Source organism: Dasypus novemcinctus, chromosome 17 (genome assembly GCF_030445035.2).
Source record: "Dasypus novemcinctus isolate mDasNov1 chromosome 17, mDasNov1.1.hap2, whole genome shotgun sequence".
In the NCBI taxonomy this organism is placed as follows: domain Eukaryota; kingdom Metazoa; phylum Chordata; class Mammalia; order Cingulata; family Dasypodidae; genus Dasypus; species Dasypus novemcinctus.
This window is the reverse complement of record NC_080689.1, coordinates 62,081,093-62,096,032: the sequence shown is the minus strand read 5'-3', so window position 1 is coordinate 62,096,032 and position 14,940 is coordinate 62,081,093. Positions and strand designations below refer to the sequence as shown.

Here is a 14,940-nt window from a genome sequence, read left to right as displayed (position 1 = left end):
GCCCTCCCCTCTCCTTTCCCCAACTTGCTGCTTCACAGACACCCTCCCCATCCTTGGATCATCAGTGACTCAGGATGTCCTCAGCAGACCCAGGCCTGCAGGCATCGCAGTTCTATCCCTGTTCTGGGGCTGCAAGGGGAATGGGGAGCTGTGTCACTTTAGCTCCATGTGCCACAGCAGGGACAAGGGCCACTGCCTGTGTCTAGCTGAATAACATCCCTCTGTTTCCAGGTTTTTGAGCAAGGAGCAGCTGGACAACTGGACAACGGGAATGGGCACACGGAGGACTGTGTCCATCCTCAGCAGATGTGGGGTGATGTATAATGTGATGCCACCTACCAGTGGGTCTGCAAGAAATCCGTGGGCCATGACGTGGCCTGAGGGCAGAGCAGAGCTGATGGGTCCCTCCCGGTGGCCAGCTCTGGGCCTCTTCCTTGCTTCCTGTGAGTCTCGAGCCTCTGGCCTCTGCTTGCTCTCTGGGGCTTCCACTTAGCCTCCTGGGTGTCCTGCCTTGAACTGTTGTTTAACCCTTTGGAGGCAGGATAGATAGGGACCTAAGAAGGAAGGGTAGAAAAACCTAATAAGCCTGGCAAGAGAAACTGAGGCACTGGCCTGCTGGCTAGCATGAATGTGCTGAGCACAGGGGCAAATTAGGAAGGGGCAGCTAACAAGCACACACCCTGCAGCTTACAGCATACAGCGCACACCCAGTGGCTCTGTGATCAGGAGGCAACCTCATTACATGGTGGAAAAATAGGGACAGGGCGAGGGGGGCAGCACCCCAACCCCCACCCACTTTCAGGTTACCTCTTGCTTCATTGAGAGTGACCAGAGGCTGATCACCGGCGGTCAGCACAGCCTGCAGAGCTCGTGGACAGCAGCCAGAAGCCAATCACCACCCACCAGCATCCCCTAACCCAGCCCCTAACCCATTAAGGGAATCTGATCACCTAGTAGAGTTCCCCTGCTGTGTCTCAAGTATGCCAATCAGGGCAGAACTGGAGACCTGTACCCCCATATATCATGGGACACCAGGGCAGAACTTCACATTTCACCCCCTTGCCTGCACCCCTGCAGGTGCACTTACCTTCTCTTGCTTCACCCCCAATAAATTCTTTGCTTGCCTGATTAATTTGTGGCTCATCCTTGAATTCTTTCTCGAGAAGAAGCTTAGGACGTCAATACTGGCTCTGATCACACTTTCAATACGTTGACCCCATGTAAACAGGGAGACCAGTGGTGTGCCCTGGTGTGCTCCTCAGTGTCCACCTCCACAACCAGCATAGGCTATCACACAGCAGATCCTCAGTAAACACTTGATGAGTTAATAAAAGCCCTTTGTGTGTTTATTTATTTTTTATTCTATTTCTTTTTATTAGAAAAGACATGAAAAAACATTTGGGTCCTTACTGAAAATGCAGATTTTCTTGTTTTCATTTCATTATTGTTGATGCAGACATTGCACATCTCTGTTAGGACATGATACTTTATTCTGATTAAAGAAGGATCATTCTTTGTTCCAAACACAAGAGTCTTGGATACACTCTCAGGAAAATTGGCTATGCTCTCCCTAAATCAGTTCCTTGTTTCCATTGCTTAAGGCAGAATTCTGAGTGGGATATAACTTGGGGTTGAACTAAGGTGACATTCTCACCTTGTCTAGGTAAAAGGCTCACTAGGAAGCAGATACATCAGCATTTTGAACTTCTCACTACTTCTAGTAAAAGAGGTTAGAAGGCTTGCTTCCTCCCGGGGTCAGCAGCACTCTGGCTGGCTGACAATCCTCAGGTTCCTTGGTTTTCTGATCTTTTGGAGATGCTCTCTCCTTGTCTTACAGCTTCCATATACTTCCAGATTCTAGCTCCTCCCCTTGGCTTTTGCTTGTTTCTCTCTTATAGCCATTGTGTGTATGCACAGGGAACACTATGCAGAATTCTGGAGACAAGCCTCTGCAGCGTTCCTCCTCTGTAAACTTCCACTGCTCTCAGTCTCCTGAAGCTCCCATCCCACTTGGCCCTTGCCTCAGCTCGTCGAGACTGTCATGCCCCATTTGAAAACTCCCTTCTTGCACCACCTCATCCAGAAAGGGCCTCCAGGAAGAAACGCAGGGGGTTGGAAGGCTTCCTTGTCTCAGTTTTGCTCTTTCTGTTCAATGTCCAAAAACAATTATTTCATCTGTTTTGTCTAGTTCCTAGTTGCTCACAGCAAACGGGCTAGTTCAATTACTCTGCCATAACCAGGAGTGGAAAATATTCTGTCTTTTATGATATCTTTTGATGAACAGAAACTTAATTCTATGGTATTCATGTTTATCAATCTTTTACTTTATGGCTTCTTGGATTTTCCTTTTATCAATCTTAGAAACTCCTCTTCTGTCCCAGGTTTGAAATAACACTTTGCTATATTTCTTCTAGTACCTTTATTTAAGTGTTTGTTTGTTTATTTTTGCCTTTATATGGTTAATCACCTGGAATTTGTTTTTGAGACTATTGTGAAATTGTCATCTACTTTTTCTCAAATATCATTAAATCATAACCTGTTCTTCACTCATTTGGAAAGCCAACTGTTAGAGGTTTGCAGTAATTAACAAGCTGTAGCTCATTTACCCTCATATGCACTGGGGAAAGGCTACCCCCTCCCCATAAGCCTATGTGTCTAAGGGCATGGCACTTCCCCACAGGTTAAACAAAGAAACCAGGTAGAGAGGGCAGTAAAGGGAGACAGAGATCTTGGCGATGTGCATGTGAGAGGGAGATGAAAACCTTCAGTGCCTGCATGTCAAAGGGAGATAAACCCTTTACTCCCTACAGATCTAAGAAACAGCCAGTCCTCCAGCATTCCAAGAAAACCTAACTCCCTATGCCGCTACCCTCCTAGAGGGAAAATTTTCACCTCTAGGGCTTCCTATTGAACCCTGCACCTCACTGTGTCCCTCAACCCTCTCCCACTGACCATCATTTCCCCACCTAGGAAAGTTCTGTGTCAATTCAAAAATTCAACTCCCCCCCTTCCAGGAGTGGGCTCAAGTCTGTCTTCAGACCCCCACCATGGTGGTGTTGGGGCTCAAGTCTGTTCTTCAGACCCCCTCTGATGGGAGAGCTCCTCAGTAAAGTCTCTGCCTGTGGTCATATCAGTCTCCGTGTCCCAGTGAGCACTGTTTTTCTCCAACACCAACTCTATCTAATATGAAATGCATGAGCTTGTTTCTGGATTCTTGACTGCATTTCAATGAGCTCACTTTTTCTTTATTGGAACCACACTATTTTCATTATCGTAGCTTTATGTTTTGTTATCACCTGGGGCAAGCCCCTTTGGCTTTTTCAAAACTTTCTAGCTCTGTTTGGGGTTTAGGTCTTTTTTTTTTTTGTTCTTAAAGTATTCTTTTCATTTTTTTATTTTTTTATTCATTTTTTAAAAATATTACATTCAAAAAATATGAGGTCCCATTCAATCCCACCACCCCCACCCCACCACTCTCCCCACAGCAACACTCTCTCCCATCATCAGGACACATCCATTGCATTTGGTAAGTATATCTCTGGGCATCACTGCACCTCATGGTCAATGGTCTACAACGTAGCCCATACTCTCCCACGTTCCATCCAGTGGGCCCTGGGAGGATCTACAATGTCCCGTAATTGTCCCTGAAGCACCACCCAGGACAACTCCAAGTTCTGAAAACGCCTCCACATCTCATCTCTTCCTCCCATTCCCCCACACCCAGCAGCCACCATGGCCACTTCCCACACCAATGCCACATTTTCTCTGTGGACCTTGGATTGGTTGTGTCCATTGCACATCGATGTCAAGAGGAGGCTTAGATTCCACTGGGGTTTAGGTCTTGGTGACTGCTGAATTTCACTGAAGGGCCCAAGATGGCTGGCTGGAACATTCCTACATGTTATTCTTTATTGCTCCTTTTTCTGAAGTCTGTCAGTTTCATCAAAAAGGAGTCCTCCAGTCTTTTGCTAGAAAGATAGAAGCTCAGCTGCCAGTCTTCTACTGGCCTAGTGGGGTAAGGAGATGCAGCATTTTACCGTTTGGTATAGAGATGTCTCCTGAATCCCTCTGCTTTCAGCCTGGCTGTGCAAACCTCTCCTGGTATAAACCTCCTTTCTCTTCTGGAAGGGGCTAATGCCTGGTTATGGGAGGTAGAGGAGGGGATGGGTATGTCTCAATGGTCTCCATAAAACTCTTATAAACAATTTTCCTGTTTTCAACCTACCCTGCCTTTAGAGGAATTGGGTACTTGTGAGTTGTGAGCTTGCCAGTGTTCTATAGCATGGATTGTCCCACTTTTTATTCACTCCCCCCATTACTGCTAAATCACTTACCATTCATTTACCCATTGCTAGCCTCCAAACTTTTGTTGACATTTCTTGTCTGCTGTTGATTCCTCTCCCATTGTCTTCATCATTATGGGGTATTCTCTTCTTTATTCCTTTACTGTCATTATAATTGTTTCTGGGAGGAAGCAGGTATGAAGTATATATTTAATCTAGCCCTTTTAAGTGGAAATTCATGATATTTTCAAATAAGATATTAGGATACTAGGGAAAGCTAGTGATTTTTGTGTATTTCATATGTACTCACTTTAACCAATATAGACATCATAATTCTTATTCATTCTCATATTTGTTTCTTGTTAATTGCATTGAGTTTTCTTTATAAATAAAATTCTATGCCAATAATGATAATGATGATTGTTCTTTTCCAGAATTTAGACCTTTTCCTTTTGTTGTTGCATTGGTAAAGCTTCCAGAACAGTGTTGCCTGGCAGCAGGGAGAGCAGACCTTCCTGTCTCCTTCCTTCCACTAATGTGGCTGTTTCTAGTTTTGCACTATTGCTTATTGCTTGTTGATTTTGGATAATTACCCCTTATAAAGTAAAGAAAATTCCCTTCAGTTCCAAATCAATAAGAGTGTATTTTTAAAATTAGGATTGAATGTTGAATTGTACCAAATGGTTTTTCAATGTCTATGAAAATAATAATCTTTATCCTTTACTCTGTGAACATACTTGATCACATTAATAATTTCATAGTGATGAATTATCCTTGCAATTCTTGAATAGCAACCTATTTGGTTATGGTATATTATTCTTTTAGTATGCTGCTGGATTTGAATTCCTGATAGTTTAGTCATTCCTGTTTTTTGTTTTTTCATTTATTGTTGTAGAAGTGGAGAGAGATTCAATTATTTGCATATAGAAAGACCAGGTCTCTGGAATGATCTTCGGGAGGAAAAATATTTTTTTACACCAGTGGACTTCAGAGCTTTCTGTTCAAACCCTGAGCCCCAACAAGGTTTTCAAGTTCCTTTTAAAACCCTGGTGGGGAGTCAAATGGTGCTTGTATGAAAGAAAATGACTTTCTTTGTTAGTTAAGTGTTTGCCTGAGTACCAGATAGGTTTTGAGTTAACATATTGCCCACATTCTGTCTGGATGCAACCTTGAATACACATCCTTTCTGAACATTCAGTGTCTAAAGGGCCTATAATACTTAATTGGATTTCTAGGCACAGTTGGATACAGAATTAGATAATTTTGAATTCATGCACAGGCTATATTATATTTCCCCTTGAGGCCAAGTTTAAGTTTATTGAAGATTTGGCATCACTATTTTCAGAATCTCTCTGGACTGACTGATATGTATATAGAGTTTGCATTGCTAAATTGTTTCCTGGGACTGGAGTCATTGCCGTGGTTACCAAGGGCAGGACTGCAGCTTCTCACTGTCCCATAGGGACAACTCAGGTTATCTACAAAGAGATAAACAGCCTCCCACCCAGAGCTCACTGATTTCTTGTCGCTCCAGATCCATCTATTAATTTTATTTTACCCTTAAAGAGTTTATACCTTTAGTCTTAAAGAGGTGCTGAAGGGAGATGCTCTCTTCTCTATAACTACTTCCTGCTGGCCATGGGTTGTAGTCATTACCTAATGTAAGAAATGAAGATTAGTTTAGTTTCCACATGAAGAAAATATTTTTTAATGTAACATGGCAGCCTACTGCCTCAGTCTCCCACTCCCATGTTAAGCAGGAAGAAAGGAAACCAGCTTAAGCCAGTCCTACCGGCAGTCAAAAAGATGCCCAAGAAAGAGCTAAGTCAATACCAATTCAGCACTAAATTCCACTCCTTATTTGGCAAAGGGGAGCAGGTAAAAACTAAAATGGTTGGAATGTGATGGAGGAAGCGGTGAATCACAAACTTTTGCGCGGGAAAGTTAGATCTTCTCGGATAGGCTGTCACTTCTGAAGTATCCAATCTGGAGAAACAGAGGAAGGGCTTGCGTGCTAAGCTTAGGGCTATAAATTGTATCATTTTTCTTTGCTTGTTGCACCAGCCACGTTTTCTGGTTGTGTGCCCCTTCTTGCAAGATTGAGAATAAATTCTTTTCTTCTCCACAATCGGGTGAGTCCTATTTTCTTCCAGAAGAAGATTTCTTTCTAACAGCTTTGGGGGCTTCTCCGGGATTCTGAGGCTTCAGAGAGTGGACCCCTGGGGTGGACGACGGGGATGCGCACCCCGCTGTTTAAGCAGTCTTGGACTCCACTGGGGGGGGGCCCACCTCTGGCAGCCAAGAGGCCCGAGGACAGATGCTTAGATCTGCTGATCTATATATCATATATCAAATGAATTTGTCTACTTATTCAATTTTACCATGAAGATAAGAGTAGGTATTTTACCATAGTAATAAAGGAAAAAAAACTATTTTTCATTGTTAAAATGAAAACGGAAGATTCTTGATGGAATCAAGATAACTTTACATTACCATTTACTTAAATATGCACCTTGCACTGACTTTCAGACAGGTTTTATTACCACCAGGTTTCTTTTTGCCATCAATACCAAACTAGGTTTTTAGTTCCAATGACTTCTAGAACTAGAACCATTTAGATATTTCAGTTTGGAAGATGTTTTTACAAACTTTTTTGCAATTAATCACAACCACATAGACTAGTTACCTTACACTTAAATACACTTATTAAATTACAAATACCAACCAAAGAAGTTTACTCTATTCATTTAAGAGAGCATATCTACAATTTTCTTTATCTTAATTTCGTTCACATTAATTTAACAATTTTCATTACCCCAAAGGTTTTGTACATATAATGTTAATTTATTTAATGAGTAATTTATAAACTAAGAGAGATTATGCCCAAGCTGAATAAAACTGAAACCATTACAGTTTATGCAGGAATGTTCTCTTTCCTTTCTTTACAGGAGGCTAAAACCTCTTTTCTTTGTTTAAGTTCTGACGCTGTGAATAATTTTAAAGGCATTATGACTACTAGGTTCCAAAATATATTATAATTGCTTAATTTTTTAAATCATAATTTAGCATAGATTTTTCCATAACTTTTATGGACTTTCTTTTACTTACTCAGTTTTAGTAATAGAATTATTAACCACCCTTATTTTAAGGCTGTGAAAAGGTTTAAACTGGGGAATTACAGGGCAAACCGATTCTCAATTCCCCAGCTTAGAATATAATTTTTATCCACCACACCTAGTCCTGCCCTCAAAACTCTTGCAAAGAGATGGCCCTTTCCCAATAGTTCCTATACTCAGATTTCTATATGATCTTTCCATCCTGCTTAGTCTAATTTGGACTCCAGGAATATTTAGTCATATATATAACTGCATACTTAATTTTTAACCATTTGAATAGAGATCTTTTCAGAATTTTCATTTGTTAATTTGATATTATTATCCCAATGTATGAAGATGTACACTGAGCAAATAAGGCAGACCCAAATAGAGTTAGGCATATGACACAAATCATTGATGTTACTTATAATTTACAATATATACTGTTTAGTTTAACTTGGGTTTTAGAAATACATATTACTTATATAACTGCATATTTAACCCCAACAATTGGAGCAAATAGGCAGACGTGAATAGTTTGACACAGAAATACAACTTAGTCACTTTAAAACTTTCATTTTCTTTACAAAATAAGTGTGACTACAAAAGAAATCAAAGACTCCTGAAAAGTTTTTTCTAAATTTGCACTATGATCATGCAGTTTTGCACAAGAATTTTGCTTCTTAACTAATGGTTGTGACCAGAATGTTCCCAATGCTTTAATACAATTTTCTTTTGTTTCAGAACTTTCTATTTTACTTTGACTTTAGTAGATTTATTGGATGAGCAAGACTGATTCTATGTCTATTCACCTAGGCTATTGGAGCTTCATGGAGACTGGTTTCTCTCATGAATCATCACTCTTAGGAGCCCTGACAGTCAAGGAAGAAGATCAAAAGACCCCAGTGGACACTCAACCCCGAGGGTTAAGAATTCCACCAGGCAGCAATTTAGTTCACCCTTGGAATCATGAGAGAAAGCAGGGTTACTAATACCAGCAGGACAGGAGACAGGGATGTCTCATACCTGCTTTTCCCTGGACTTTTGGGGCAGAAGCTGTTATGAAATAACCATAAGCAAATGCAAGGGGTGAGGCTAGGCTTGAAGTGATCATAAATGAAGGTATGGTTAGTTTAGAATTTACACTTAGAATAGTAGGTTCAGGCTAAATTCACCCAGTTATAATTTCAGTTATTATCCTTATACTGTTTTATAATATAAATGTATCTATAAATGATCTTAATTGTTAGTTACAGTTTTCATTATGTTTTAACCTTAAGGCGAATTGGACACCTTTATTAAGTTACAAGAATTTTATCAGTAATAATTCTGTGAAGTTCTGCCTTTTCCTAGTAACAGAACAAATTCTCATATGTGAGTTATGCATTTAATTTACCAGCAATACCAGAGTATTGGCATCTAACCATTCATTTTTAAACTACCTTTTACCGTGAATTCTTTGGTACAAGCAACTGACAAAAGTCCAACACAGATTTTAAATTTGAGGTTTATCCCTTTTTATTCCCTGCAGTTTTACAACCCTTACTGCTGACTGCTTTTATCCAAACCTTCAAAAGGGCTATCAAGTAATTAAAGGTTTATTGTTTTCAAGCAATAACCTCCTTGCTTAGACCAAGGTGTTTTACCCATTTAGAGTTTAAACATTTCAAAGCATAGACTTACAAAGAGAGATATTTCCCTTACCTCCCCACTTCCAAGTTGGTCAGTGACTTGATAGGAATGTTGGTTATGAATAGAAGGTGTGGACTGACTGGAAAGGGGCAAGCTGCTCCCCCTTCCCAGGGTCCAGGGGAGAGAAGATCATGGTGGTGAGCTCCAGTTGCTAAAATTAGCCCAAAAGAACCTGGTTCTGCATGCGGTTTTGCCTCACAAGCTACAATCGTTTCACTCCTCCACCAACGGCAAGGGAGGGCTCCAGCTCAACCAGATTCCACTTTACATAACCACACAACTCCAACACCAGCACTGAGCTGACACAGACAGAAGCACAAACCTCATTAATCTGACCCATAAGTTCTATATATATCTTCTTCAGCATGGCTGCCCCACAGCCATTACAAACTTTAGAAAGAGAGAACACCTAACATTAACATCTGATAAAAAGCGAATTCATTTGCAATTCAGCACCATATCAAAAGTTTCTAGCTAGACCTTTTCCACTGTTTAATTTTACACCCAGACCAAGTGCCACTAAAAAAAGGTCCGATTCATTTTCCTGTAACCAAGTTTTTCAAAATCCAGACCAAGTACCAGGATGTTGGGACTCGAACCTTTTAAACATCCCTTCCTATTATAATTAAGCCTTTATTACCTCAGTGGAGACAAGACCAGTACCATATTCTAACATGCAGTTAGACAAAACCCAAGCACCATGCTTTTTTCTTTTTTTTTTTCAGACCTAAAGAGAACGGCTTCCCCCTACATTTCTGGAGGTACTGGGGCTGTCTCTCAGGTGATCAGGTTCCACTACTTAGCTATTAAAGCCATGATTTTCCTGACTAAGCTCCCCTGGGGAGTCTTACTTACTTCCATGTTTGGAGTCTTTTTCGTTCCCAGAATTTTCTTCAGACCTTCCATTGCCCTCAATTTTCATCAGGAAAATTCCAGTGGAGCCCACATCTTTTCTGTACTAAATTTAACCCAGGGGCATCCAGATTTGGGGTTCTCCTGAGTCCTACCAGCTTCCTCAGGGATCCGGATGGGGTAGTGAAATGCTACCATCTCTGGCCTTCATTTGCAATTCCAGACAAGCCCCCCAAAATATTGTAGAAGTGGAGAGAGGTTCAATTATTTGCATATAGAAAGACCAGGACTCGAATGATCTTGGGAAGGAAAAAGATTTATTTATGGCCAGCAGGACTCAGGACATTTCTGTTCAAAACCAGAGCTCTGAACAAGGTTTTCAAGTTCCTTTTATACAGGATGGGGACACAAATGGTGTTTTATGAAAGGAAAAGACTTTCTTTGTTAGCTAAGTGTTTGCCTGAGTACCAGATAGGTTTTGAACTAACATATCACCCACATTCGAACTTGATGCAACCTTGAATACACATCCCTTCTGAACATTCAAAGTCTACAGGGTATGTATTACTTCTTTGGATTTCTATGCACTTGTGGTTGCAGAACTAGATAATTTTGAATTCATGCACAGGCTATATTATATTTCCCCTTGAGGACAAGTTTAAGTTTATTGAAGATTTGGCATCACTATTTTCAGAATCTCTCTGGACTGACTGATATGTATACGGAGTTTTCATTGCTAAATTGTTTCCCGGGACTGGAGTCATTGCCATGGGTACCAAGGGCAGGACTGCAGCTTCTCACTCTCTCACAGCCACAACGCAGGTTATCTTCGAAGAGATAAACAGCCTCCCACCCATAGCCAACATTATAATAGCCATAAGTGAGATGCATTTATTGATTTCTTGGCCTGTATTTCTTTTCTTTGTTCAGAGTTTTCTTGCTTTGCATCATTTGAAGCCAGCATTAAGTAACATGTCCCACCTTTTTGAAATTTACTGAGATTTTCTTTGTGGCTTAGTGCATGTTCATTTTCTAAAAATGCTCCATAGGCTAAATATTTATTAATTAGGATTGTAATTTTTATTCAAATAGTCTAACATAAAATTTATGTTTTGTCTACTGAACCTATCAATTTCTCTGAGGATTTCTTTTTTAATTCTCCCAATATAATAATCCTTTTGCCACTTGCTCCTTATATTTCTAATACATTCTGCTGTATATATTTCAGTGCTACTATTTAATATGTAAAGATTTATAACCACTAAATCTAAAGACGTCTTTATTTTTTTAGGAGGTACCAGAGATTGAACCCAGGACCTTGTACCTGGGAAGCATGGGCTCAACCACTGAGCTATATCTGCACTCATGAATTCTACTTTTTAACCAATATGCATTCATCCAAGGAATATTTATTGTACCCCTACTATGTAGCAAACACTCTTCTAGGTTTCAGGGATTCATCAGTGAACCAAACAGATAAAAAGTCCCACCCCAATGAAGCCCGTGTTTCATAAGGAGGCGAGGTAGTGAGCAGCTCAAGTCCCTCAGAGCCGCAGGAAGGAGGCCTGTGGAGCTGGAAATCTGGGGGTGTGACAGTCTGGAGGAGCAGGCAGCTGTGCAAAATTAATCCAGCCCCCCTTAGCCTGGGGCTCTCCAAAGATACCAGGAGAGGTGGTGGACAGAGGCAGGCCGGCCTGAGAGGATGCCAGCCCCACCCCCAACCTGCTAAGGCCCAGGGCCACTGCTCAGGCCTGGACTGGCCCCTTCCCTCCTTCTGAAGAATGCTGAAAATTCCCCAAGAGGATGTCAGAAAGGCAGAATTAAGTTCTCTGTAGACTGACTAGAGCTGTCTGAAGAGACAGTGACTTCTCAGTTGACCTGGAGGGAAGTCTGTCAGTTTGTCGCTGTGGAATGCCTGCTCCGACTGCCTCCTCTGTGAAGCCTGCACAGATGTCACCCTCCATGACTCTAGATTGCTGAATGGACAATGGCCACCACCCTGGTGTCCCACAGCCTCTTCTCCCAGACCTATGTTTTTCAGTCTTTCTGGGTGTGATGACCCAACCTGAAGGCTGGAGTTCCACACATTGTGATTTAGTGGAGAGCCCGACCCTCAAGTGGGGGAAGGAAGGCATAGACTTATGGTTGCCCAGAAATGGCCTCTCAGGCCTGGTTTTCTAGGCCTGGGAAGCACTTTCTAAGGAAAGAAAGTAAACACACTCTGGAGAAAGGTATAACAGCATTTTGAGTATGAGGGAAATCACTAGCTTAGAGGGAACTCTGCACATGCTTATAGTCAACCACCTTGAGTATCTTCTACCAGCTAATGCCCCAGCTCTCTGGTGCTCTAAAATTCTTATAACACTTATACCCACCCTTGGACCTGAGCAAATTCCAGGCAGCCAAGGAAACTGGGATGTATCCTTTTTGTAGGTCTTCGTTTTGTACTCACTTACAACAGCCAAGTGGCTGTATCTCTACTGCCAGCAATTCTTGATGCAGTTCAAAGCCAAGCAACCCCAGAGAACCTACCTCATGGTAAGTCCCAAGCCCAGGTGAGAATCACGGAATCCTGAGAAGGCCTGGGATACTCTTGAGGCATGAGGGCCCATGTGATTTAGGACAGAGGAGGGTCCTGCCATCTGGGTCTCACATGAGGCCATGCCAGCCTCCTTCTGCAGGACAAGGCCCCAAGCAGCAGCGTGTCCACAGCAAGGCTCTGTCTCTTAGGTTCCCCTGTCTTCCCCACAGCAATCTGTATGCCACTAATTCCAATCTGCCCCCACAGCCCTGTTTTTGTTGCAATCTTGCCTTTTTCGATCTGACATGCCTTTCCCAATCCCAGTTCTGGAGCTGGGATGCCAGGCCCTTTTCAAGTGGCTCTATTTCTTCTATGGGGGCTATTGGAACTGAGCCCTGCACCTCAGTGTCCCCTTAACCAGCTCTGATGTCCTCTAGGATTTCTCAGTACAATAGATGAGTTTCTGGGCTTTCTATGATGGCTGATTAACCCTCATTACCATTGTGCTGTCACTTACAATATGGTGGGATTTCTGTGAGCAGGGGAGGTGGACAGTCGTGGACCCAGGCTCCGTGGTTGGTCTGTTCATGTCCAGTCCCAGCTTTGTCTCTTACTGGCTGGGAAAGCCAGTCATTTGACCTGCCTACCTCAGTTTTCTCTTCTGGGAAATGGGGATAAGCATAGTTCCTCCCTCATGGGGTTGTGGTAAAGATTAAGAAAATTAATTATATGATGAGTCTGTCACAGAGTCTGGCACATACATCCCTTGAATAAGTGTTAGCTGTTTTCATTTCATGGTTTAATTGATGCTGCTATGACTCTCTGAGGAAAGTTCTATTAGAACCCCATTTTGCAGATGGGAAACTGAGGCCACTAATTTGGATGACTTGCTCAAAGGGCATATGAAACCCTGTGCTGCAAACGCTCTTTCCCCTCTGACCGCGAAGGGGTCCACTCTCTGCCTATAGCCCCCAGACCCTGCTTAAGCATCTGCTCTTCTTCTAGGCCACGCAGGCTCCAGGCTGTAAGCGGCCCCCTGCCCCTTCCTGGGGTGGCCAGTTAGCTTTCTGCATCCTGGCAGGGCTCGAGGCCTCCTGGCTGCTGTAGCAACAGGAAGGTCTGGACCTGAGAGTCTCTGTGGGGACTGAGCTTTTCTTGGTTTCCTGGGACAATGGCCTATAGGAGCGCCTGCAAGTCTGCTTTTCTTCCTGGTTTTGGCGAGAGGCACGTTTGACCTCCAGTTGACTCTGCTGGTGCCACCAAGACAATAACCCTGGCTCATCCCATGGGGGCGGGGTGGGAGGGGCCCTGGGGGAAGTGAAATATGGAGCCTGGAAGCAGGATGGCCTGTAGGGCTGGGGGGACCAGGAATGTGGGGCTGGGGAAGCGGTCTTGGGGGGAGGCCCCTCACACCTCCTGGGAAAAGAACCTCAGTGGAGGCACAGACCTGAGTTCTAGACCTAGATAGGTATTCTGGACAATTTTTTTTTTATAATTTATAAAAATCTTGTTGCCTCATCTTCTTTTGCTCTGTCACTTCGCTGCACAGAAGCCTGTGACTCTCTGTGCAGGTCTGGGAAATCTTTATTTTTTTTACCCAGGAGGTCCTGGGGTCGAAGCCTGATCCTCCATGTGGTAAACAGGAGCTCTGTTGCTTGAGCCACAGCTGCGACCCTTGATCCTTTCTTTACATCACTCTTTGCTTCTCTTACTAAGTCTGCTTCATGGAAACTCTTTCATGACTTCCCTGATAAGAGGAGAGAACCAGACCTGTGTCTGAGCCAAAGCTGATCAGTGGGAGGGGGTGGCCCCCTGAGGGAATTGGTCCTCCCAGCTGGGCCACAGGGCAAAGGATGGAGGAAAGACACAGGAGGTGGATAGCCTGAGGCATACGCAGGAGAAGAGGCAATTCCGCTGAGTCTCCAAGAGGAGTAGGATGTGGCTTGGGCCCCTTAGCCCCCTCTAGGGTGTTTTCCTGCACTGCAGAAGCAGGAAGGCCCAGTTTCATTTCCCAGAATCCCTTGTGTCCAGGATTCTGGACACCAATCAAGATGATTTAAGTAGAAGCAGTTGTGTGAGACTGAGGAGGTGGTGGAATCCAGGCAGGACTCATCTTCCTGCCTTTTTGTCGATTTTCTGTGGACCAGGAAGGTGCTGGAGATGTGAAGTTTCCCGTATCCGCTCATCAGCTTTGTGGGTGTCAGGTGGCAGTTGCAGTGGCAGAAGCTTCCTGAACCCGGAGCCCAGTGTTGGTGGTATGTCCTTGGTCTCAGAGCTCCAGTGACAGCCTCACAGATAGGTGCTCCAGGGCAGGTCATTTGGCTGGTGTTGTGGGGCTGATCAGAGGGCTGGGACTTGCAGGAGCCAGCACCTCCACCCTCCCCATGAGTGAGCACCAAAAGCCCTTCGAAAGCTCTTGGAATCTGCTTGGAATAGCCGACTAGGTTCTGATCCTGCATCGACTCTCAGCTGGGATGAGTGGCTGAAGCCTTTGCTG

At 43.3% G+C, this 14,940-nt stretch overlaps 1 protein-coding gene across 2 annotated transcripts in view; it reads left to right on the top strand.

The window, feature by feature from the left end:
* LOC131274000 (C-type lectin domain family 4 member F-like) overlaps positions 1-6,411 on the top strand; it is a 33,821-nt gene extending 27,410 nt beyond the window's left edge. For both annotated transcript variants that reach the window (XM_058278834.2, XM_071208897.1), the window contains one exon: positions 232-6,411. In XM_058278834.2, coding sequence (XP_058134817.1) covers positions 232-324 — 93 coding nt within the window. In that variant the 3' untranslated portion in view covers positions 325-6,411. The remainder of the gene's footprint in view (positions 1-231) is intronic.
* The last annotated feature ends 8,529 nt before the right edge of the window (positions 6,412-14,940 follow it).